Source organism: Bos grunniens, chromosome 14 (assembly GCF_055505025.1).
Source record: "Bos grunniens cultivar Pamir isolate PY7600 chromosome 14, Bosgru_T2T1.0, whole genome shotgun sequence".
Taxonomy (NCBI): domain Eukaryota; kingdom Metazoa; phylum Chordata; class Mammalia; order Artiodactyla; family Bovidae; genus Bos; species Bos grunniens.
In genome coordinates this window covers 26,984,980-27,012,496 of record NC_141178.1, presented here as the reverse complement: position 1 = coordinate 27,012,496, position 27,517 = coordinate 26,984,980, and the positions used below count along the sequence as shown (strand labels likewise).

The 27,517-nt window shown below is 38.8% G+C and overlaps 1 protein-coding gene across 1 annotated transcript in view; it reads right to left on the bottom strand.

The window, feature by feature from the left end:
• Positions 1–10,586: 10,586 nt before the first annotated feature.
• TRHR (thyrotropin releasing hormone receptor) overlaps positions 10,587–27,517 on the bottom strand; it is a 51,453-nt gene continuing 34,522 nt past the window's right edge. The window contains exon 3 of the mRNA XM_086335342.1: positions 10,587–11,543. Within this exon, the coding sequence (XP_086191468.1) occupies positions 11,136–11,543 (408 nt within the window). The 3' untranslated portion in view covers positions 10,587–11,135. The remainder of the gene's footprint in view (positions 11,544–27,517) is intronic.

The window sequence follows — 27,517 nt, the reverse complement described above, 5'->3', positions numbered from 1 at the left end:
CCCCAGGAATGATCCAAATCCACGTCTACAAGAGTTGAACTTTACAGTCTGTATTTTTGCCCTGCCTCTTCCAGGTAAAGTTGGCCATCACTTGGATCAACAAAGGTAATGGAGCAATTTGCTTTGCAATTATGTACACACGTATCTGAGTTTATTTTGCTATTGTTCAAAAGGGGACAGACATCTGAATCAATTAGTTCAGTGTTGGCCACATCTTAGCCACTTGTTTAAACCGCATGGTTTTTTGTCTTATCTAATATCAACCCTGGGTTGGGAAGATCCCCTGGAGGAGGGCATGGCAACCCCCTCCAGCATTCTTGCCTGGAGAATCCCCATGGACACAGGAGCCTGGTGGGCTATAGTCCATGGGATCACAAATGGTAGGACACAACTGAGTGACTAAGCACAGTATCGACATCAAGTCAATTGCCATTGTAAATCTGATGAGCTAGTCACATTTTCTCCAATATACATTAAACTTACTATTGAAATGGAAAACATCCATCTCTGTGTTACAATCATCTCATAAAACCACACTGGTACATGCTGAGTGCCACTAATGTTTTTCTGAGCAGGTGGTTAGGAGTCAAATTGCACCAAAATGAAATATTTGAAAGACAAAGAAAACTAAAGAGCCGGTTCTTTCAGTTTGATGCTTTATTGCTCACGATACACAGATTGGAACAGACACAGTTTCTCACAGCAGAGCACACAATGCTGTACTTTCTTAAAGAAGAATCTTTGTCCCACAAGGACACAGAAATTAATTCCCGGGTGATGAAATGAGTCAGCATACAACATTCTAAAACTGATAGGAGGAGGCCAACACATTCAGGAGAACATCAAAAGCAACATGCAAGTCCACAAAGTCACAAGAAATCTGAAGCTGATCACTACACGCTTGTCAATACAGGTTTAATCTTGAAGCTTAAGTTCATGAAGGGTCTAGGTCCCTGAGCTAGCTCTGATGTCTATGGTTGGCATAATTGGATAAATCCAGAGTTGTTAAGGACCCCTGAATAATGTACCAGGTATAAATATTAAAAAACGGATGGTGATGATATGATATAGATTAGAAACAAAGATATATATGTATATACATATATATACACATATTTTTCACTTCAAAAATTAAGACTTATAAGAATACTTTTAGAATTACAATGCTTACAAGGCAAATAGTGTAATATAGCTTCTATACATAATAAAAAAAGCTGACCTATATGTGTTTTAACTCTATATTCTAGTGTATAGGTGAATATTTCCTCAAATATAAGCACATGTAGGTCCTTGACTTCCTTTACTTTTCCTTTCCTTGGAGCTTTATTGGTGGTGGCAAATATTAAAAGACAGCCTGCCACTTTAATCTCCCATGAAATGGACTTCGGATGCATATCCTTAATATCCAGAGCGTTACTCTAAAAGTTATTTGTATCTTCCTGGGCTCATTTATCTTATTTCTCTCCCATGAACTGTCTTTCCTTTAACTGCCTAAATCAAACATATCCTTGAAAGAAGTCCTGTGTTCTCTGCACAGTCCTCCTTAATGACTCCAAGTGCCAAAGATGCCACTTTTCCTCTGAAGAATTCAACTGTTTGTAATCTGAAATCACACAATTTGGCTTCCAAATATTTATTCTGTATTTCTTACATTTCCATGTTAATATGTTATCACTAGACTGTAATCTTCTTGAGGGCAGAGGCAATGTATCAGTCTTAAATTATTAAATTAGGATGTGGAAGTGCCATTGAAATTGCCAAGCACTATGCACATGTAAGAAATTGTTCAACTCTCATGTAGCACACTTAATGTAGTACCTTTCACTGAGCTGGGCGATGGATGCATGGCCTGGGTGCTCAGTCATGTCCCGCTCTTTGTGACCCCATGGACTATAGCACACCAGGCTTCTCTGTCCATAGGATTTTCCAGGCCAGAATACTGGTTTGCCATTTCCTACTCCAGGGAATCTTACTGACCCAGGGATTGAACACATTTCTCTTGTATCTCCTGCATTACAGGCAGATTCTTTACCGCTGGCATCACCTGGGAAGCCCCAAGAGCTGTTTAAAAAATAAAAACCAGATAGAACTAGTTCTTTTATTGTGTAAACAAATCTAGAGGCAAATTGGACATCAGCAGAAAATTTTAAAATGTATTTCATAGCTTGGAATTCATTGGTTCATTCCTACATTTAACACTTCGGGACATTATCCAAGTTTAGATGATTCGTGGAATACAACAATGATAGATGTATTCTCGAAGAGTTTTTCACATAGTTTGTTTTTTAAGAATTATGATAAATAAGAGCCTTGAAGATCTCCATTGGGGACATGACTCAATGGCTTTCTTTTTATAAAGTGTATTTTATTATTAATGTTTTCAGGTGTGGTCAGAGGACCACAGGCTCCAAAATTACCTAATAAATAAGAATTTGGGGGCAAGGTCAAATAAAGCACATTTTAAGATAAGCTTTCAGATAATTCTTATGTATATGAAAGTGGGAGTAGTTTCTTATTCTTGGCTAAGGAATAAACATTTAGCCTCCTTATTAGGGCATTTTGGGTCATCTCAGGAATACAGATGTTCTTACTAGCTTCTGAATTAAGAACTGTGGTTAAATGAAAGCTTACTCTACTGCCACGCTATATTCTTTTCTGGAGAGTCTCCATCTTTATCAATATCAGTCCATAACATTCTTGAGAAGGTTCATCTGCTCTTTTTTGCAAGTCAGAGAATAGCCACATGGACAAGAACCAAGGCCATTGTTCTGTGAGGAATGAAATAATCGTGCATGGGTGTGGCTTCAGGGCTCAAGTAGGTTGCAGGAGCTTTAGCCAACTGAATTGCTTATCCCATTCATTTAACTTGTATAATTTTCTAAGTGCTCCTATTTCCATTATATCAGTTGAGAATGTGTAGTATGGACTTGACACAGATGCTCCTCCACAAGGATATACAGGTGATTTTGCCGTGGATTTGCAGTTTATTGGCCATAAAACTGTTTTTGTTTTCTTGCAGGATCCAGATTTGACAGCTCTCACAATGTGTTGTTCCAAGTGAACCATCTCATCCAGATTTTTAATTTTTCCAGACGTAATTTCTAAAATATAAATCAGTCACCTCATATTGAATTTGCCATAAATGTGCTCGGTGTAGAAGAATGTAAACAGGTCTGAAAACATTGTCTACAAACATTCTTGGCAACTCTTTTCAAAGAGATTGCTTGAATATTAAAATCAGAACCATATGATTTAGTTTATATTAGAATAGTCCATTTGGTTCTAATCATCTCCATAACAAAACTATTCCCCAATGGGCATTCTTGTAAATGAACTTTTCTGCTGAATAATTTGAGATTATAGACCAAACATAAAAACAAAAATATTACAGGGCCATATCTAAACTTTTCCCCCTTGTGATCAATGAAGTTAAGAACTACATTAATCAATACTTCCAGTTATAGTTCATAAAATAGAATCACAACCTAAATGATCCTAATTGCTTCTTTAAAACACTTCTGATGTCTCTAATTCATAGTCTAAATATTGCCAAACTGTTTCATCTTGAGATAATATCATATTGCTTTGTCATGGAAGTCAATATAGTTTCCTCATTGGGTTGTGAAATTCTTAGAAATGGGAAAAGCCTTTTATTTTCTTAAATTTCTGTGGCAGTTCATCACATGTGGAGTTTTCTTTTATTTGTTTCTCAATGAAGCCCTGAAATGCCTTACCTCTACTTTAATCTGTGAGGGAAAAATCTATATCAAACAGCTCAACTCTGTACATGACTCCCCACCATGAAACTGAGGACATAACTTAAATAGAAAATTTAGAAGCATCTGTTTTTCCACAGTTTGAACATGACTTTATGAAACAGAAGTATTCAGAGCAATAAGATATATATTTATATATACATACATATATTTGAAAGATTTGAATATATATCTTTGATACACTTTTACTTAAGACAGTTCATGTCCAGGTTTAGGCTTCAATGAAGTCAGATATAACTGACTGCTCTGAGGAAAACCATTATTTGTGGAAGGAGAAGAGTTTGATGTGGGAGGTGGAGAAGGAGAGAAGAATGTATCTATTACTACAGAATACAGTAAGACTTCTTCATGTGTATTACACTAAAAACACACTTGGCCAAATCTTGGTTCTGATGGTCATTTACTATGGACAACTACAGATAAACAGAAAACAAATTGCTAAAGATGTTCATCCTCTGCTTCTTCCAAGGAGAACAAGTAATTCAAATGCTAGAAATAAATGTTCTTAGAACCTGGATGGACTGATTGTCTGTGGTGACTCCATAACTTACACCCAGTTCTCTTAGTCCATGAAAAAACATTCCAACTCTTTTGTGAGTTGCAGTTGAGAGATGTAAATAATGTTGAATATATTATTTACAGAATTCATAGAGCCATGGGCAAACTATTTAAAATTTCTTTTTTTCCTCCAAAAATTAATCTCTTCCCCCTTCTTTCATGTCTATATATTTAACACAGTTTAGAGTGATGTATCTCTTCATGGACCACAGCCTTGTTGTGGCAAAGAGCCATGTGTAGCTCAATGAAACTATGAGCCATGCCACGCAGGGCCACCCAAGATGGATGAGTCAGAGTGAAGAGCTCTGACAAAACATGATCCATTGGAGGAGGAAATGGCAACTCACTCCAGTATTCTTGCCATGACAACCACATGACACTATGAAAAGACAGAAAGATATGATACTTGAAGATGAGCGCCCACCTCCTGCCACATGATCAGGTGTCCAAGGTGCTACTGGGAATGAGCAGAGGCCAATTATTAATACAAAAAGCTCCAGAAAGAATGAAATGGCTGGGCCAAAGCAGAAACGATGCTTAGTTGTGGATGGGTCTGGTGCTGTAAAGAACAATATTGCATAGGAACCTGGAATGTGAGGTCCATGAATCAAGGTCAATTGGGTGTGGTCAGGCAGGAAATGGTAAGACTGAACCCTGACAACTTAGGAGTCATTGAACTAAACGGATATGAATGGACAGATTTACTTCAGATGACCATTATAGCTACAACTGTGGGCAAGAATCCCTTAGAAGAAAGGGAGTAGCCCTCATAGTCAACAAAAGAGTCTGAAATGCAGTGCTTGGGTGCAATCTCAAAAATGACAGAGTTATTTCAGTTCATTTACAAGGCAAATCATTCAACATCACAGTAATCCAACTCTATGCCCCAACCACTGATGAAAGAAGCTGAAGTTGAACGGTTCCATGAAGACCTACAACCCCTTCTATGATGAACAACAAAAAAAGATGTCCTTTTCATCTTAGGGGATTGGAATACAAAAGTAGGAAGTCAAGATATAATCCTAATAACAGGCAAATTTGGATTTGGAGTGCAAAATGAAGCAGAACAAAGGTGAACAGAGTTTTGTCAAGAGAACACACTGGTCATAGCAAACACCGTCTTCCAACAACCCAAGGGATGACTCTACATATGGACATCACCAGATGGTCAATACTGAAATCAGACTGATTATGTTCTTTGTATCCACAGATGGAGAAGGTCTATACAGTCAGCAAAAACAAGACTAGGAGCTGACTATGGCTCAAATCATAAGGTCCATACTGCAAAATTCAGGCTTAAGTTGAAGAAAGAAAAACTACTAGGCCATTCAGGTACGACCTAAATCAAACCTCTTACAATTATACAGTGGAGGTGATGCATAGATTCAAAGGATTAGATCTGGTAGACAGAGTGTCTGAAGAACTATGGACAAGAGCTTAATAACACTGTGCAAGAGGCAGTAGCCAAAACCATTCCTGAGAAAAAGAAATTCAAGAAGGAAATGTAGTTGTCTGAAGAGACTTTATAAATGGCTGAGGAAAGAAGAAAAGTGAAAGGCAAGGAAGAAAGGGAAAGATATATCCAACTGAGTGCAGAGTTCTAGAGAATAGCAAGGAGAGATAAGAAAGCCTTCTTAAATGAACAATGCAAAGAAATAGAGGAAAAATTAGAATGGGAAAGACTAGAGATCTCTTCAAGAATATTGGAGATATCATGGGAACATTTCATTTAAGGATGGACACAAAAGGACAGAAATGGTAAGGACCTAACAGAAGCAGAAGACATTAAGAAGAAGTGGCAAGAATACACAGAAGTATACAAAAAAGGTCTTAATGACCTGAATAGCCATGATGGTGTGGTCATTCACCTAGAGCCAGACATCCTGGAGAGTGAGGTTAAGTGGGCTTTAGGAAGCATTACTATGACCAAAACTAGTGGAGGTGACAGAGTTCCAGCAGATCTATTTAAAATCCTAAAAGTTGATGCTGTTAGAGTGCTACAGTCAATATGTCAGAAAATTTGGAAAACTCAGCAGTGGCCACAGGACTGGAAAAGGTCAGCTTTCATTCAAATCCCAAAGAAGGGTAATGCCAACGAATGTTTAAAATACAGCATAATTGTGCTCATTTTACTCGCTAGCAAGGTTATCTTCAAAATCCTTCACGCTAGACTTCTGTGAACTGAGAACTTCCAAATATAAAAGCTGGGTTTTGAAAAGGCATAGGAACCAGAGATCAAACTCTCAACATTTGTTGGATCATGGAGAAAGCAATGGAGTTTCAGAGAAACAACTACTTCTGCTTCACTGACTAAGCTAAAGCCTTTGACTATGTGGATCACAAAAAAACTGTGGAAAATTCTTCAAGAGATGGGAATATCTGAGCATCTTATCTGCCTCTTGAGAAACCTGTATGCACGTCAGTTAGAACCGGACAATGGACTGGTTCAAAATTGTGAAAGGAGTACATCAAGGCTGTATATTGTCACCCTTATATTTAACTTCTATGCAGAGTACATCATTTGAAATGCCAGGCTGGATGAATCCCAGGCTGGAATCAAGATTGCTGGGAGAAATATCAACAATTTCATATATGCAGATGATACTACTCTAATGGCAGAAAGAGAAGAGACACTAAAGAGCCTCTTGATGAGAGTGAAAGAGGAGAGTGAAAAAGTTGGCTTGAAACTCAAAATCAAAAAACCTAAGATCATGGCATCTGGTCCCATCTCCTCATGGCCAATAGGAGAAAAAGTGAAAGCAGTGACAGATTTTATTTTCTTGGTCTCCAAAATTCTATGAACAGTGACTGCAGCCATGAAATTAAAAGACACTTGCTCCTTGGAAAGAAAGCTATGACAAACCCAGACAGTATATCAAAAAAGCAGAGACATCACTTTGCTGATGAAGGTCCCTCTAGTCAAAGCTATGGTTTTTCCAGTAGTCATGTACAGATGTGAGAGTTGGACCATAAAGAAGGCTGAGTGCTGAAGAACTGATGCTTTTGAACTGTGGTGTTGGAGAAGACTCTTGAGAGATCCTTGGACTGCAAGGAGATCCAACCAGTCAATCCGTAAGGATATCAATCCTGAATATTCATTGGAAGGACTGATGCTAAAGCTGAAGCTCCAATACTTTGGCTACCTGATTCAAAGAACTGACTCATTGGAAAAGACCCTGATGCTGGGAAAGACTGAAGGCAGGCGGAGAAGAGGGCAGCAGAGGATGAGACAATTAGATAGCATTACTGACTCAATGGACATGCATTTGAGCAAAACTCCGGGAGATAGTGGACAGAGGAGCCTGGTATGCTACAGTCCCTGGGGTCACAAACAGCCAGACATGACAGACACTGAACAACAATAACAACGGTGATGTAACTCTGATTCTTTGAGTAGTTGAAAACCGTGTGGATTCGGCATTACTATGTCTTCATTGTCATTTCATTATAAAAATGAAACAATTCAAGTATCCATTTAGTATTGAGTTACACTTGTTTTATGACTGTAGTTTCCTTTGATTCAACTAATTGTTTAGCTCAAAGCAGCCATTTGTTTTGCTTTATTGTCAAGTTACATTGTTTTATGCATTTGGGTTGTTTAAGAATAATTGTAGAGTTTACACTTTTCTCATTTCTCTTCATCATTTAGAATATTTATGTTGGAGAGAAGTTCTAGAAATATAATACTGATGGAGAAGTCTGAAGTGGAAATTTATGTCTGCTTGTTTTATTAATCATTTGTGCCCTTTACTTAATTACCTTAGGTGCAAGATCTAACCAAAGACACTCAGCAATTAATGGTATCAGAAGTAATAAAATAACTCAAGGAATTTTATTAGGTGAGGCCTTAATAACATTACTTCACTCCATCAATTTTTAATGTAGCTTTTTATTTTTCATTTGATCGTTTGTTAACTTTTGGTTATTTAAGGCAATATTTTTGATTTAGTACAGTGTAATAAAGAATACCTTAAAAAGTTAGATTGCTGCTGCTACTGCTGCTGCTAAGTCGCTTCAGTCGTGTCCAACTCTGTGCGACCCCATAGATGGCAGCCCACCAGGCTCCCCTGTCCCTGGGATTCTCCAGGCAAGAACACTGGAGTGGGTTGCCATTTCCTTCTCCAATGCATGAAAGTGAAAAGTGAAAGTGAAGATGCTCAGTTGTGTCCGACTCTTAGTGACCCCGTGGACTGCAGCCTACCAGGCTCCCCTGTCCATGGGATTTTCCAGGCAAGAGTACTGGAGTGGGGTGCCATTGCCTTCTCCGAAAAAGTTAGCCTGATGCTGTGTAAACCCAAATATCTATTGGATATTGCATGGGAACATTTAACTTCATAATGGCATTTGTTTTAGAGTAGAAACACTATGAACTGTGTTTTTCATAATGGCATTTGCTTTAGAATTGAAACACTATGAACTGTGTTCTTTTGAATTTCCCATGTGGTCTAAAACTAACAGATTATTAGCAAATAACTTTTTAAGCATTAAAACAAAAACTGAGCCCATATATTAGGGTTCCAAAGATAGGAAGAGTATATTATATTCTGTGACTAACATATAAAACTAATCATAATATTTTTCAACATCTAATTATTATCATTCTGCAAAGTAGATATATATTTTTATTACTTATGCCATCAGGTCACAAGAATGTTAATCATCATGCTAGCTTGAAAAAAAAGGAAAAGAAAAAAAAAGACATTTCGTCATTTTCTCTCCCTAACATTTACACAGTTTAGGCAATTAATCCCTGATCCCTGGTCTTATCATAAGAAAATCACAGCTGTAGTGAGACTGTGATGAAGACAATGTTGATTAAATATCTACTAGCATGCCTGAGACGTAGTAGATGTTCAAAGACAGTAGTTCTTTCCTGTTATCAAAAAAGCCTAGCATGTTACAACCCCCTGTGTTAAGTAACTTATGGAACTACAAGCATGTGTTCGTATGCACCCACACACATGCATGTGTGATGTGGGGTTGGGTCACTCTAGTGCTCTATCTATACGATTCCAAATTCAGTCTTTAATCCAGGATGAAAAGTCAGTTAAAATAGATTTCTTCGTGTCATGCATATAGATTTTTAGGGCATTTTCTATAAATGTTTGCTTGCATTTTTTTACTGCCACAGTGACAGGATAAGAATGTTTTCATGGAGTAGATGAGGCCAATTTTCACCAAAGCATATTCGGGGTTGAGGTTTTAGATGGCAGAGTCTCCATGAAGTGGCATTTAAAAGCTGAAGTTTCCAAAACTGAGTCACATATTCCTCAAAACAAGGTATTTGTGTGGGTAATGCTCATTAGCAATAGGTTTCAGAAAAAAGTCACAAGGTAGGGATATACCCTGGAGAGGGAAAATGCCATTCTTTGCGGGCACTTAAAAGTGCCCAGTACTTTTCAACCCAATCATTAAAATTCAGCTATTCCTGAATCAACACTGAGGGCCATTTTGACACTGGGAGATACTGATTAGCCAGATCTTAGTAGATGAGTCAACCGAAAGGGATTAAAGCAGGACCTGAGAGATTCATATTTACATCTCTCTAATAATCACGGAATAGAAGAGCAGGCCTAAGTTGTAACTGTGAAGACATATTAACAGTGAGATGAAATCAATTTTAGCTCTATTGAACATAAAGCTGACAAAATTTTTCATTGCTTTGATTTAGAATCTGTAAACAAAGCATCACAATCACAAGCATTTGGGAAAAGAAAGAAAAGAAGAACCCACAAAAGACAAGCAGGAAAGACACTTGCAGACAAGTTAAAATCCAGTGACTACTATGCTCAGTGGGGTCTTCATCTGGAAGTGTAAAAGTCAGTCTTTGGTCACTTAGCATAGCAACTGAGCTTTTGAGAATGTTTCAGACTTTTAAGCTAGATTCAGCTAGAAGGATTTGCTTGACATGGCTCAGTAGTTTATACATGGGAATGGTCAAAAATAGGATTTTCTTCCTTAAAAGTTTCAGAGGAAAAAGTAAAACCTTGCACTTGTCTTGGTTATACTTTTCAATATTGATTATGTGTCTGTATCTTCACAGTTATTTAATCTAGTTATTTCTCCTGTCTTACCCATCATTTTGAAGGCTTGAAGAGTATAGAACCGGACTTATTTAAATATCAAATATATATGTATTCTCAATTAGTAATTTTGGTTATGTTGAGGTTTTGGTTATTTATACTAAAGCTGAATGATGACCATCTACTTTGTAAAATATAAAAAAATCAACTCAGAATTTTATAGGCATTATGACATTTTTCAAGCAGTGAATATATTTGTCTGAAATCTCACTTTTACTCAACAAATAAAATGTTTTTTTCTATATTTCACTGTAGTTTCAGATATTCATGAAGACAGCACTGTACATTATTAAAATGAAATGCTAAATGAAAACATTAAAATTTTTTATGTTGCCAAATTCTCAAATGTATAAATAATCTGGAGGGGGTGATAAAATACATTTGATAAAGTTATACTGAATAGGTAAATCGATGCCTTGATTTTATCTAAAATTCACAGCCCCAGAATATACAGTGAAACGCCACTAAATGGCAAGTTTCCACCATCTGGATCTTTCACAGATCTGCTCAATTTTTTTTATGATGTATATTTTTTGATATGAGAATGAAACAGAATCATTCTCACGGGATAGAGTACCTTGGGCCAGGATTTATTAGAGCATCGGCAAAGAATTTGTCTGCTCTGTCGTCACATACGCGTATTGGCTGTTTCCTCTCTTGGGTTGATAACTGCACAGATTCTCATTTTCTTTATCATCCATTTTCTCTACTCTATCAATCAACTTTGGTTGAAGGTTATTTCAGAAGCCAAGCAGGTGTCATCAAAAGACACCTTTGTGGCAGACAAGTAAGTGTCAGTGACGGTGACGTCATCCAGCTCTGTGCTGAAACGGTCGGACTCCTTGATGACGCTGTAACTTAGGGCCACGCTGTAGTTAGCCGGTTTCTCCACTGGCTTCTGCTTACAGTTGCAGAGCTTTCTGAAGGCCGCACGAAATTTCTGGGACATGAGATTGTAAATCACTGGGTTGATGGCACTGTTGAGATAAATGCAAATTCTGCAAAAGAGCAAGAACCAATTTTCTTGGAAAGGGCTGGAGAGAAATGAGTTGACAACCACAAGGGTTCTGTAGGGCATCCATAAAAGGGCAAACAGGATGACAACCACTGCCAGCATCTTGGTGACCTATGGAGAAACAGAAATGCAGTGCAAATACAAATTAAAACAAAACAGGACCAAAGTATGAAAATAAGACGACTCCCTCTCTGCCCTCATCCAAACTTTAGTCCCAAGGCAAGGACTTGGGTGAGGGCAGTTTATTTGGGAGATGAACCCAGGGAGCAGGATTAAAGGCACAGAGGACAGAGTGACAGAGGAGGAAAAGCCAAAATAAGGTGTATTTTTGACAGCTCCCACTGTGGAAAATTTTGGGTCAAGTGATATATTTGGATTATTTGTCCAGCTTGGGAGGCATTTATTCACCAACTGCCCTTTGTTGAGAGGTGCCTTATTTAAATTGCCCTGTACCTCCAGGATTCTCCTGCCTGGAAACTTCTGGGGGCTTTAAAGAGAACCTTGAGGTAGAGAAGACCGAGAGACAGTCAGAGGACCATGGATAAAGTGCAATGTTCTCTGCGAGCAGGGACCACCCCCGATAGCCATGGAGTCACGGCTGAAATCCCAGTCTAAGAATATGACTCAAGGCATGAGAAGTGTCTGCAGTAAGCATTAGGAGACCTTGGATCCAATCCCATCTTTACTCACCTTTTCTTCAAGAGCAACACTTTACATATTTTAAAATCAGTTTTCAGTTATCTTTAGTCCCTTGCAGTGTTTGAAAAAGTTCAGCTTCCTCAGCCCAGACTTTCTAGATATTCTGAACTTGAAAATACTTAAAATAGGAGGGACTGATGCTTCCTCCTTTAACCTCTCAGCTGCTTTTCTGAAGCCCCCACTGCCAGCCTCTAGCTTGTTCTGGCATCAAGAGAGATCCCACTGTGTAGAAATAAGGATTCCACAGCTAGACATCTACTCTGTTATTAGTATCCACTATAAATTCAGCTCCTTGTACTTAATACTGATGACAAAATCCATCTTACTCTTCTCTGTTAGAATGCCTTCCTTTTCCCCACTAGTACTCTTTCTGATTCTGGGGCTATGTCTTACCCTTTAACCATATCTTGTCCACCCCAGGCACTACTACAAATCCTGCATTGTGGGGGTAATGCTGTACTCTTGCTGTTATTCTATAGCAGTTGTCTTCTTTCTGAGCTTTCCAAATACCCTTTGCTGTAGAACTTCTAATTTTTATCTGACTCTGTGTGACCCCATTGACTGTAGCCTGTCAGGCTCCTCTGTCCATGGAATTCTACAGGCCAGTGTACTAGAGTGGGTAGCCGTTCCCTTCTCCAAGGGATCTTCCCAACCCAGGGATCGAACCCAGGTTTCCTGCATTGCAGGCAGATTCTTCACCATCTGAACCACCAGGGAAGCCCACTTAGAGACATGCATAGCCTTTGTAGCTTTTTGAACCACTAATATCTTTTTTTTTTAATAGCTCCTACAACTTCTCCGCAACGGTACCTAAGTGCTATCTATCCACCCAGTCTCAAGTTACTCCATGGCTTCCAGGGCCATTTGATCACTTTCTTGAAGCTCTCTCTGCCCTTGAAGAATGTCCCCCAAGCCCTCCTGCTCTACCTCATGCCCTGGGTGATCACTGTTCACTGTTCTACCGACTCGGTGCTGGTAGGATAATTACATTTTATATTTGGCTTACTGGGGCACAGAAGTTGTTCAGTAGAAAGTGATATTCCCATTGACTAATATGATACCAAGTAAAACATTCCAGAGATCCTGCCTTCTTTCAGAGATAAGGAGGATCTATTCAGACAAGAGGTTAGTGGAAGCCTGCTTTTTCTTAAGATGACATTGAAGATTAGGAGGAAATACTTTAATTGATCCTAGGAAATTAAAAGCTTAATTCAGTGATAAATATTCTGAGCTTTGGAAGGAACCATAGTAATTATCATCTTTGTCATCATCGTCATCACTCACATCTCTGCTTTGTCCACTGCCTGGTACTTCAGGTTCTCTGACATCAGGCCACTGCTTCACACTTGCCAACATCCTTCCACTCCTTGCCAAGGACTGAGCATCCTATATTTGAGCCCCTGGCTTAATTTACAGTTGGAATGCCAGCATTACATTTGAGTCTTTATAACGGTCTCTCATAAAGATATGTAAACATGATCTTATTTAATGCTTATTAATGTGTAAGCTAGTATTTTGCATCTGAAGAAATTGAGGTTTAGAGAGTCTATGTGATTGTCTAAAGACACATAGCTAGAAAAGGACAGCCATGATTCAAGCTAAGTCTGCTTAAGCCAAAGCCCATGCTCTTTTCTTTATAGTTTTCTCTCACTGTGAGACTCATTTTCATTAATGAGATTTCTACTATGTTATCCCCATATGGTGCCAAAAACATTCAACTACTTCTAAGTATAATTCCAACTAACTTATTGCTGCTAAATTTCTGAACTTTAAGACTGAATTTTATCTGTTCATTTTTTCCCTACAAAATTTTCGGGTAAAACACTAAATCCGCATTTAATATCTTCCTACATGTTTTGACTTAATGTGAGTGCGGGAGCAACTTCCATCATCTTAGAGGAAAGCAGTCAGATTTTAGGTTGGCACCTCTGCCGTGTGTTCCCCATGTATACTCTGGCATCACTCCCCACACTTCTTATTTCAGTGAGTTGTATTTGACCACCTGTCCAATAGACGGTGAACTTTCTTCAGGACATGAGTAAAGTTTGTTCATTTCTCCTTCTTTGGGGATTTAATTCAGTATGTGACATAAGAGAGGGCTTCTTAGGTGGCTCAGTAGGTAAAGAATCCACCTGCAAAGCAGGAGATGCCAGCAGATGTGGGTTCAATCCCTGGGTCAGGAAGATCCACTGGAGAAGGAAATGACAACTCCAGAATACTCCAAGAATACTCCAATATTTTTGCCTGGGAAATCCCAAGGACAGAAGAGCCTGGTGGGCTACGGTCCATGGGATCGCAAATAGTCAGACACGACTGAGTGCACAGACACACGCACACGTGTGACATAAGATAGCCCTCAATAAATGCTGAATAAATTCAGATATAGAAATAAGTATTTCAAAACATGTAAACATGATCCTTTTCTGTGTTTTAACACTCCAAAGTATTGGTAGAGAATTTTTATAAACACTTAATTTTTTTAACATTAAAAATCCCTTTTAAATAGAGATTAGTTAATTAGTAAAATGAATCCTTAATACATTTCAACTTTTTGTTTGAAATATATTTTTAAAAATTTTAAGGTGAGTGGAATGCAACAAATACAATGATGTTTCTATGACTGACCCAGAGGAAAAAATGTCCCCAGTGGGCTGATAGAGAATACATTTTATTTCACTCAGAACTATTTTAGTCAATTCCAAATATCTCTAGTTGCATTTAATCACTTTCTAAAATGTTCACAAGTGTTTAGTGTAGCCCTAGCTTGGATTTTAACAGTTTCTTAATATAGGAGCAAACACCTAGAAAGGAAATGTCCTGGAGACTGTCTTTCATACCCAATTAATTTCGCTGTTGGTTTTACTTCTGTTGTGATTCTAAATAAGTGACAAAAATGCAAATTTGAAAATATCTTTGGGCCATTGTTTGTGTGTGTGTTATTTTATTTTTTAATTAATTTATTTATTTTAATTGGAGGCTGATTACTTTACAATATTGTAGTAGACCATTGTTTTTAAGCCCTGACATTTTGCTGGGGAAGTGCATGGGATATGCAATGAGTTAGAAGATTACTTCTTTATAGAAGCCTCTTCCCCAGGACCTACTGGTCTTTGAGAAATAGCATGAAACAGTTTTCAGGGGGAAATGATCTTATCATATATTTTTGATTGGGAAGGAATTTATTTATCCATTTATTTCAGGAGATTCATTTGCATTCCTACAGGTACCAGCTAATCTTCTGGCTCTTAAGGATTTGACAGTAATCCAGAGACACATTGCCAGTGGCTTCATTTATTTTACGATCTGATATAATGCTATCAATGCTAAGAGAGAGGAAAGTTTTGGTTCTGTGACAGCCCTTGATCTGGATTTGAGGTTGAGGATTGGTGAGTAAGGGTTTGATGTCAGTGATAGTTAAGACAAAATCTGAAGGTAAAGAGAGACAGGACAAGTGTTACTGCAGAGATTGGGTGTGTGTGACAAGCTGGAGGCATGAGATAGTGAGGCATGGCATGAGGACCAGAAGTAATTTAGTGTGCAAGTTTCAACTGCAGACCATGGAAGGAAGTGGAGTGACCTCTTTCTCTAGGAAGCTTGTGGAAACCACTACAAAAGCCATCATTTTCTGTGGGGTACTTGGTATACCCTCTGTTAGGACAGCTGCCAAAGGAGATGCAGTGTTGAGTCCTAAAAACATCAGCTTCATGGAGCTAAGAAGTCAATGAAGAAACAGGCAGCCATTTTTGCAGAGTATATTGAGGACCAGGAAAAGAGGTCATAAGAATCAGTTAAGTAAAACATAGTGTTTAGCTTGGGAAGCTGCCTACAGAGGCGGTTGAGGAGAGGAGGGTAGGAACAGGAGGGTCTAAACTGGGCAGGCCTCTGTCCTTGGCCACATGGTGAACGGCTGTTTTTTTCATGTGGACCAGCTTGAAACTTTAAAATCAAGCCCTGGCTATAGATATTTTGGGCTTCCCTGGTGGCTCAGATAGTAAAGAATCTGTCTGACAATGCTGGAGACAGGGGTTTGATCCCTGGGTCAGGAAGATTCCCTGGAGAAGGGAAAGACTACCCATTCTAGTATTCTTGCCTGGAGAATCCTATGGGTAGAGGAACCTGGCGGGCTACAGTCCATGGGGTCACAAAGAGTCAGACATGACTGAGCTACTAAGCACACATGCATGAAACCTGCCCCATTAGCCCAACAGATGTTTTACTCTTTCAATATTTAATTATATGGAATAAGTGGCATATTGTTCTCACAAGGAAGTTTTAACTCAATCCTCAAAACCTCATTTTGTTATCTTTATAACATCTCTAGATAAAAACTTTATTCAGGCATTTCTTTTCTTCCTTTAAAATTTTTTTAAACAAAGATGTGAACTGGATAGGTGTCTATCTGATTGTCAAGGTTGAGAGTACAGCTCCTTGAATGCATTCAAGCTTAACTGCATATATGTGCTGCCTGTGAAAAGCCAGAGGCTAACTAGGTTCTCTATTCTAGACTGCTGAAGAAACTTGTTTTCCTAACTACCATCTCTAGTACTAGTAATATGACTCTTACTATAAGTTCTAAAGCTATTAGCTAACATTTGTATCTTGCCTTTAAGAAAACAGTGCTAGATTTATAGAAAAAGTCACAGTGTCCAAATACTCGACATCAAAGTTCCACTATTACTAAGACCTTACACTAGTCTGGTGCATTTACTTCTTTGTCACAATTAATGACAATTCTTACACAGAATTAGCTAACTCCATACTTTATACAGATTTCATGCCCTTTTTTCTGTTCCAGGATCCCATGCAGGATATAACATTATATTTAGTCATTATGTCTCCTCAGGTTCCTCTGGGCTGTGACCATTTCTCTAACTTTCCTTCGTTTGATGTTCTTGATAGTTTTGAGGAGTATTACTGGTGAGGCATTTTATAGAATATCCTTCAGCTTGAATTTGGATGATGTTTTCCTCATGGTTGAAGTGAAGTTATGGAGTTTTTAGAGGAAGGCCACAGAGGTTAACTGCCGTTCTTGATACAACATATCAGAGGAACAGGTTACCAACTGGACTTGTGACTGATGACATTAAATTGTACGTTGCTTAATAGGATATAATTTACACACAATTAAGTTCACCCACTTAAAGTGTACAGTTCAAGGGTTTTGCAACCATTATCACAATCTAATTTTAGGACATTTTTATCATCCCAAAAAGAAACTCTATACCTATTAACAGTCACTCTCTACCTTCCCCCATCCTTCCCAGGCACTAATATACTTTATATTTTCATAGATTTGCCTATTTGAACATCTCATATAACTGGGATCATGTAGTCTTTTGTGTCTGACTGGTGTCTTCCATTTAGCACAATGTTTTTTAAGGTTCATCCGTGTTGTGGCATGTATCAGTACTTCATTTCTTTTATTGCTGAATAATTCCATCCTATGTATATACCACATTTTATTTATCCACTTCTGATAAGTTATTACTATAACGCCTAGTAAAAAGTACTAACTGATTTTACAGATCAGGACTCAAGGAAGTGAAAGAGCAAAGACAAAATATACACAGTTAAAACAACCCTCTTAGACTATTTTTGTAAACTTGGAGACCAACTACAAGACAGAAAAGCCTGAGTAAGAGGAAATAAGTATTTCTGGAGAAAAGCATTATTTATTTATGCAAATAAAAACTTTCATTTATTAGGCAAGCCTATTTGGAGTGGGTTCAAGGGAAGATGGAAAAAATGGATAAGGTTATAAGCATATCTTTTGAGAGTTTTTCTGGGAAAAGGAATAGAAAAGCACAAGGGCTATCAGAGGGGGATGAAGAATCAATTTTTTTTAAGAGACGAGAGACATTACAGCATCTTCGTTTGCTTAGGGAACAGTCCTCATGGAGAGGGGAAATGCTATGATCCAGACGGAGAAAGAAGACAATCGGAAGAGCTATGTTCTTGAATAGGGAACAGAGTCCAGTGCAGAAGTGGTATGGTTGACCTCTTCTCAAATGTAGACACAAAATTACTTTTTCAATATCTATTTTTTTGTTGTTGTTCTTAGCTGTACTTAATCTAAATGATCAAGATCTTCCAGGGGAAAAAATGCCACTTTCTTGTCAATACCCTGAATCCTGAGTGTGTTGTTCTTAGCTGTACTTGATCTAAATGTTCAAGATCTTCCAGGGAAAAAAATGCCACTTCTTGTCAACACCCTGAATCCTGAGTGAAGTCCTGATAGCAGTTAATTGCTTAATTTTTTGAAATTAACAAAATACTTTCATTTCCATTTTCTGTTTGTGTCTCAGTGAGATCTGTGGAACAGGTGTTATTATTCCCATTTCATTGATGAATGGTAACTGAGCTCAGAGAAGCAAAGTAATAAGGTCATACAGCTCACATATAAAAGCAAAGCTAGTTATTAAACTAAGGTCTGTTGAAAGTGATTGTCTCATTTTCTTTCAGATAATTACAAAAATCAATATATATGGCAAGCTGAAGCCTTCTAATTGCTGTAAATAAAGTTTATGAAGTATTTGAAAGGATAATATTGTGAAGGACAGGGAAGCCTGGCGTGCTGCAGTCCACGGGGTCACAAAGAGTTGGATCAACCCAGCTACTGAACAAGAATGTCAGCAGGAATTAGTGGTAGCCCTGAAATTATATATGATTTTTGCCCCAAATTGGAGCGTTACATTTAGGAAGTACTGATTAGGGAAAAATTGTCATAACAAGGCAGACAAGAATCCTTCATACTAATGTATTTCCTAGGGAAAAAACAAACAAGAAAATTTTAAATGCAAAAGTAATAAAATTACATAAAAAATAAAATGGAAATGTCTGTCTTTTGGGGTTATAGCCCAATTATGAGGATCTGGTTATATAAAATCTGAGGAAATTTTGATTAATCAATGATTAGTTTATTAGTCCATCTAGGAAGTCATGGGCAATTTATCAATATCTCAGAGTACTCTGGGAGATTTAGTTGAAACTCTTGTACTGATAAAGAAAATTTTTTTTCTGATTTTTGATTCTGTATACAGTTCAGAAAAAAATCCTGTGCTTGGCCATGGGTCTTGCTATTATCCAGACACTCCCTCCTGGTAGATAAAGGGTGTGACACGGTCCTTCTGCCTGTGGGTGAGGGACAAAGTACAGTGGGCCTCTGGCATCTTGGTTTCACCTCTGAGCTCTGAGGAGACTGGACAGGTCACGTGACATGTTTGAACCTCACATTCTGAGCCAGTAAATAGACAATCTGGCTTTCTTTCCAAATCTCTCCAATTTGAACATTCCACGCAAATCTAACTTATATGCTACTAATGATGAGACAATATTAGACATGTTTGTGATCATTTTCACATGACTGGGTTTTGTTATTGGGGGTTATGCAGCCAGGCAAAGGGAAACAGCCCCTGGGGCATATGTATCCCTCCATTCAGTTCCTAACCACAGTGATTGTTGATACTCATCTTAATCGCTGCATTCAGAGAGGTGATGCAGTTTCTTGAAGTGTTGAAGAAATGACTAGAATTTATTTTAATATCCTGTAGCTAACTAAGAACACAGTGCTTCTCCAGACTCAGGACCCTGGCTTCTAGACCTACTATTGTTTCTCTTCGAAAGTTCATTATAACTGAAGTATTGTTGGAGACATGGCATTATAGAAAGATACAGGTGTCACTTGGAGAAGAAAGCAAATAATTGAATCCTTTTTCAGGAGTACTGTTAAGCTAAAAACTGAATCTATAGAAGTTTTAAAAAGAATGGTTAGACAAAAATTACTTAATAAAAGGCCCACTTAAACACTTAGCTGTCATTTAGTGGCAGACTATCTAAATTGCAGGGCAATTTGAAAAATCTTTCTTAGAACTGAAAAGGTAAAGTCATATAACAGGAGATGACAACCACATCAGCAAATGTATTTGAAGAATATTTACCACTTTTCTTTTATAATGAATGATTAAAAAGAGCATAGTAACAGGTAACTTTAACTTAAATAAGCTCTTTATCAGGTTGGATCTCACATTCTATAATGCTAAAGTTCTGTTTTAAGCTTCATGAATAAAGTAAATCAACAACTAACTTCCGTAGGATTGTACGACAGGTTGGAAGAACACATGCCTGTGATGCAATGTGTTCATGCACAGCTGAATTATTACTGAGTAAATATTTTTTGAAAATGTTAAAATATAATTGTGGAGGTCTGTGTGGGGGTCAGTCAGTCAGTTCAGTCGCTCAGTCGTGTCCAACTCTTTGCAACCCCATGAATCGCAGCACACCAGGCCTCCCTGTCCATCGCCAACTCTCGGAGTTCACTCAAACTCATGTCCATCGAGTCGGTGATGTCATCCAGCCATCTCATCCTCTGTCGTCCCCTTCTCCTCCTGCCCCCAATCCCTCCCAGCATCAGGTTCTTTTCCAATGAGTCAACTCTTCACATGAGGTGGTCAAAGTACTGGAGTTTCAGCTTTAGCATCGGTCCTTCCAAAGGTAGTGGGGGTAGGGCACTTTAAATTAGCAAAGTGCTCTAGTTCTTGCGCTTCTGGCTGGAATACTCTTATTTCCAGAAGTGTACTTCCTCTGGACACATTTGTTGGTTAATGGATATAAAAGTTAGCCTTTAATCTTCTAATGCCATTCTTTGAAGGGTAACAATACGTTCTGTGTTTGGAACTTATCCCATTCTCCGGTATAGCTGCATATTAACAAAATGTTCTGTTACTGGGAATATTTTTCCTCCCAGATGACCTGTGATCAATGTGATTGATGATCCTTTGCATTTCGTGACATTAACTGGCACAGTGGAAGGAAAAACTTGACTAGACAATTATGCAAATCTGAATTTAGCCAAGCCTCAACACTGACTGGGGGCCCCTGGGATTTTCCACTTTCGGCCTGTTCTGCTTTGTTTTGACTTACTGTCTTCACAGACAGTTTAAAAAAGACAGTTATCCTCAATGTGGATGTTTCATATCTTGGAGTGAGATCATTGATGGGATTTAAAAACTGAATGATGGGGCCAGAGAAGGGGTTGGAATCAACTCTAAGTCAGCAAAAGTATAATAAAAGTGAATAAAGTCTGAGTGGTGATTCATGGTGGAGAGGTTGTGGACAGCCGTAACCTGTGTTGTGGATTACTTGCAGATTTCTTGACAAGAAGCCACACAGGGATGCTAAGGCTTAGGCTTCTTGACTCCACCTGTCAAGTACTGTATCTAAATGTTCCACTCAGAGTAGTCATTCTGGTAAGAATTTTGAAGAGTTTTGGGGCTCTACTCTGATTTTAAAGGTCCATGAAAGTATTAGCAGGGGTTCCCAGTAGAGACACTGTGGATGTCTTTGGTGATGGCTATGGGTGGAGAAGGAGAAATTAAGTGAAAATAAAAAAATGGTGATACAAGACTTTTCAAGTGTGGTATATCCAGGGAAATTGAAGAAAAGTTTTTTTCTTCAGTGTTCTATGGGTGTTGAGGACTTCCTCAGCTCTTTTGAGCAGAGCTGTTTCCTGAGTGAGATGATTGTGGGGACAGAAAACCAGACTCTGCATCCCAGGGGCGCTGTGTGTGCCAGCAGAGCCTCGAGTTGGCCCTCTGTGGGGGAGATCCGAGAGCAGCGGTGACAGTTGGTGTCACAGGGTGGCACACCTCTATGTGTAACACGATGTGGCCTTTCTGCTGTGACTCCTCCAGTTCTCCAGGATAATCACTGAGCATCACCAAATCCCAAGTGTGAGTCACCTCTTGTGGAGAATATTCAACACTCTGCACCCAGCTTTGATGTGGGATGAACCCTCAAAGTTTGTACTTTCTCTCAAGAGCAAAGATAGGGAAAGGCATGGACTCATTAAGAGTGGGAAAAAAAGGTGGAAGGTTGAGCTGTTCCAGTTAGTAGAGCCAGGGCTCAGGGCAAAACTATACCAATGCCTCTCAGGGTGAGAGAGACCTGAGTGGTTGTAAGCCTCACTTTCTGAGAATCTCTGAGAGGCTGTGTGAGGAGGTAACTGTGCAGTATTTCTTCACATGCTTCAATCTGGAATGAAGAAAACTGGATGAAAATGAAAGGTATTCCAATCTAGCAAAAGGAATTGGCAGATGAAAGAGAGGAAGAGAATGAAGATGTATGAAGTGCCTACTGTGTAGCAGGCAATGTGCTTGGCACTTTCTTCACAACTGCCTTACTTTACCTGCGTTTTATAAAGGATAAGACTGACGCTGAGAAAAGTCATACACTAAAGAATACAGCCACACTTTAAGGAGATGTATGTTTGGCTTGAAAATCTCCTTATCCTCTTTAATATAATGCCTAGAATTTGGAGAAGAAATATTTTTTTTCCCCTAAAGTTTGCAAAAAACAAAAGAATCCAAATGAATGAATGAATGAAAGTTGCTCAGTCATGGCCGACTCTTTGAGACCTCATGGACTATACAGTCCATGGAATTCTCCAGGCCAGAATACTGGAGTGGGTAGGCTTTCCCTTCTTCAGGGGATCTTCCCAACCCAGGGATTGAACCCAGGTCTCCTGCATTGTAGGCGGCTTCTTTACCAGCTGAGCCACAAGGGAAGCCTCAGAATACTGGAGTGGGTAGTCTATCCCTTCTCCAGCAGATCCGCCCAATCCAGGAATTGAACCAGGATCTCCTGCATTGAAGGCGGATTCTTTACCAACTGAGCTATAAGGGAAGCCAAATTAAACAAACAAACAAAAAACCCAAAACCTGTGCTTAAAGGTTGGAACTGATGAAGGCTCTATGTGCAGAAGAGTAGGGAGAATGAAAAACTAATTCTTAAGGGAACCCTCCTTCACTGTTGGTAGGATTGCAAACTGGTGTAGCCATTGTGGAAAACAGAATGGCAGTTCCTCGAAAAACTAAAAATAGTTACCATATGATCCAGCAGTCCTAGCGATTTGGGGGCATATATCCAGAAAAGATGAAAACTCTATTTCCAAAAGATACATGCCCTCCACTCTTCATAGCTGCACTATTTACAATAGCCAAGACATGGAAGCAAACTAAGTGTCCAATAACAAGTGGATGGATAAGAAAATGTGGTATATAATACACATGGATTATGACCCAGCCATGAAAAAGAATGAAACAATGCCATCTGCAGCAACATGGATGGATTTAGAGATTATCATACTAAGTAAAGTAAGCCAATAGAGAAAGACAAATACCATATTATATCACTTCTATATTATGTAGAATCTAAAATATGATACAAATGAACTTATTTATGAAACAGAAATAGACTCACAGATATAAAGAACAAATTTATACTTACCAAAGCGTTAGGGAGGAATAAACTGGTAGTTTGGGATTAGCAGATATAAACTATTATATATAAAATAGATAAACAGCAAGATTCTACTGTACAGCACAGAGAACTATATTCTGTATCTGATAATGAGCCATAGCGGAATAGAATATGAAACAGAATGTATATGTTCTTCAATATATATTCTTTATATATCAGAATCACTTTGCTGTACACCAGAAACTAACACAACTTTGTAAATCAGCTATACCTCAATTTAAAAAAAGAGCCCAGATAAGGTTTAAAAAAAAAAAAAAAACCCAAAACTAATTCTTAGTGCTATCCAGGGTTTATCAGCACTTAACAAAGATATTCATATTCATACTGTGATACCAAGTCCTGATGGAACATATTTTTGGAATGTTTCTGATTTCAGGCTCTTCTGCTAAGAGTAGAAAGCAGCTGTGTGCTAGGTAACCTTTGCAGCTAGACCTGAGGATTAGCTGCAAAGCTTGCCACAGTACTAGCAACTATTGTAGGGGGAGGTTTGGGTATTGATAACCGTACATGCGGAAAAGCAGGCCTCCCTCCTGTTGCTTGGATGTTTTCTTGCTCACAGGAGGTGGATATTTGGAAACATGCTGGGAAGGGAAAAGCTCAGCTGGCACAATTGGGATTCAAATTATAATGACATCTCAGTTTAGAAAATAAAATGTCAGTGAATTCTTTTATGAGGCATGCTTGAACAATGCACCAGTTCATCTGCCATGGGTTGAGTGTCCTAATTGGTCTTTTCTGAGTGTTTTCTCTTCCAGGTGAATTACTGGTGAATGGCTAAGCACGTGGAAAAGCTTATCTTAATAAGTCCTACTTTGGTTTCCTTACCTTTGTGCCAAGGGTGTGTTTATGAGACATTAGAAATTCTGCATGAGGCATCTTGGCTGGGTCTTAACTGGGAATCCAGTTACGAGCTATCTCACTTCTATGAAGATATCGATCCTTTCTGAAGAAGAGATTCCCAATCTTATTTCCCTCATGCTTCTCTGGCCCCATACGGGTGACACTGTAGACTGTAATACAGACAAGTGATCCCTCAGCTGCTCACCTGGCAGGGATGGGAAATCAATGAGAATGTCTTAAAATGTAAAGTGTGAGTGATGGAGGGGAAGAGAGGTGGTCTCTAAATAGCAATAAAGCTCTCAGGACTGCCAAACTTTGGGCATTTTGTTGTCTTGTTCTAAAGGTATTGGACAAAGTCCCTGATTACAGGGCGGATGGCACCTGAAAGGCAGCCAACTCCTTCTCTACCTGTTTTCCTCCCTGGAGAGACAGCCCGCACCAGGCTTGGGCCCCTCCGGAGTTACAGTTACTTACCTAGCCATCCCAGAAGAGCCCACAGCGACAGCCAAAACGGGGGAGGTATAGCCATTTTCATTGACTCTAACTTTCTGATATGTTAAACATGGGACTTAGAGTGAGAATCAGAAGATATGGTTTGAAATTTTAGCTTCACTAGTCATTACCATTCAAAGCTTTCTGAGCCTTGGTGTCTGCATGTAATATAAGAAAATGTATGTTTGAAGATTAATTGCAAGGAGGTCATGGAAACAAGTTGTAACATATACTATACCTTCCTAACATAAGGGGATGTTGTATTCCTTATCCTAACTTGAAATCTGCATCCTTGGTAAGGGTTGCTAGTTTTATCACCAGGTGTTAACCTAACTTGACCTTCCCAGGTGGCCAAGTGGTAAAGAACTTGCCTGCCAAGCAAGAGACACAGATTTGATCCCTGGGTCAGGAAGATCCCCTGGAGGAGGAAATGGCAACCCACTGCAGTATTCTTGCTTGAAGAATCTCATGGACAGAGGAGCCTGGCAGGCTATAGTCCATGGGGTCACACAGAGTTGGACATGACTTAGCAACTTAACAATAACAGCAGTTAACCTAACTGAATGGAGTCACTTTACATTTATCTGCTTTTTGTCTATTTGACTAGAAACCCAAATGAATCTACAAATCTATGAGGCAAACTATGGCATACTGGCCCTGTGCTATGAGGCCCATGCTGTCGCCACAGATTATTACATCTTTAGAGTCCTTTTTCAATGACATTGCCCAGGAAGTGCTGGTATAGTGGTTAAGAGAACAGGTTATGAAGCCAGATATAGCTGGATTCTGATTCTAGTTCTGCCTCTTTCTAACTGTGGGTCACTGAGCAAGACATCCCAGGCTTCTAAGCCTCAGTTTACTCAACTGTGAAATGGAAGTAAGTATAAAGAATGAATGAAATTATTTACATACAGGACCAGCAGTCCTGAATAAACAACAGCTAATTTTACAATTAGAGTGGTGAGATTTCCCATGTCTTAAGCATAATGCAGGGGGCTTTATTGAGTTATTTTATAGTATTTATGAGGTAGGTATTCTCTTTATAGATGAAGAGACAGAGATCCAGAGAAGTCAATATTTTTAGAGAGAGTGGTTAGTACTAACCCTTCCTTAAGTCACTTCCATCTCTCCCTGTTTATTTCCTCTGTACTAATAATCACATTCTGGAAGGATTCTGTTGCTTCATTTGGTTGTTTATTTTAAACTAAACAAATAACAAAACCTCCTTAGAATGATGATGGCTCCTTGAGCATTGCTGTTCTACCTTACATGCAAAGAACAACACGAATGTCTCCACCTGGTAGGCGCCATAAATGTTCAGGAAAGAAAGGACTACATAAATAAAGAAAAAAATCACTAATGCTATTCCACGTGGAATCCATGGAGTTCCACATGGTTGTTTGATACTTCTAGCCCTAATTGCAGATGTCATTCTTATTTTGGATTTCTTTCTTTCCTGGTCCACAAGGTCTTGGTGGTGGGAATAACGTGAGTACATATTTTTATCTCTAGCTCCTCAGGCAAGGTTTGGCATCAAAAAAAAAAAAAAAAAAAACACTTGAAATTAAAAACTAAAATCAGTGTATAAAGATTCAGTGTCCAAGAGAAAGATGATAGATCCAACTGGAATTACGCTGAAGAAAAATTTTCGGGGAATAGTCTGTAGAATTAAAGAAATGTTGGATATGTGGTTATGAAGAACTTAGGAAATGTAAAGAGCTAAAGAGATGCTAACTCAGTATGATTCATGCTGAGTTCATTTCCCATTACTGGATGTTGATTGATACTCTGCTAATGTTCACCAAAGTAAGGTGAAGGTTGCCTCCAAAAGATATAAATCTCATTTTGACAGCCATTCTTGTTCTGTCTTATCTCCTGCTGTCAAAGTTAGTCATCTGTGGTTTCTTTGTCACTTATGAAACTGTAGAAAACTGTTTCTTTAGATGTCATTCTGCATCTTAACTTTGCATGTTTAGAGCCTATTGAAATCAAAGATTCTCCCATGGAACAGGCTCAGCATGTTCTTTAAGGGGATACAGAGTCAAGATGAAGGAGGAAATATGCTAACTGCTAACTTAGCCTGTCTGTGATAAGCTTGAACTTTTCAGCTTTGAGTAATTTTGTGGAATTCAAACATACTTATTTACTAAGTATCTATCACTTATTTTTTAACATCTGCCATTTACCAGTGCCGAGTTGGTGATGGACAGGGAGGCCTGGTGTGCTGCAATTCACGGGGTCGCAAAGAGTCGGACACAACTGAGCGACTGAACTGAACTGAACTGATACTAGGTATATAGGGGCTTTCCCGGTGGCTTAGTAGAAAAGAATCCACCTGCAATACAGGAGATGCATGAGACACAGGTTCGATCCCTGGGTTGGGAAGATCCCCTGGAGTAGGGCATGGCAACCCACTCCAGTATTCTTGCCTGGAGAATCCCATAGACAGAAGAGCCTGGTGGGCTACAGTCCATAGGGTCTCAAAGAGTCAGACATGATTGACATGACTTAGCATGCTTACTAAATATATTATTGTTTTAAAGATAAACTTTTAAATAGGAATAGTGTAGGGGTCAGCAATCTTTCACTATAAAGGGCAAGAGAGTAAGCGTTTTAGCCTTTTTGGGCCATACAGTCTCTGTCTCAGCTGCTTACCCTTACTACTGTAACACAAAAGCAGCCATAAACAGCACCCAAATGACCAGCACTGCTGTGTTTCATTAAAACATCATTTAGAA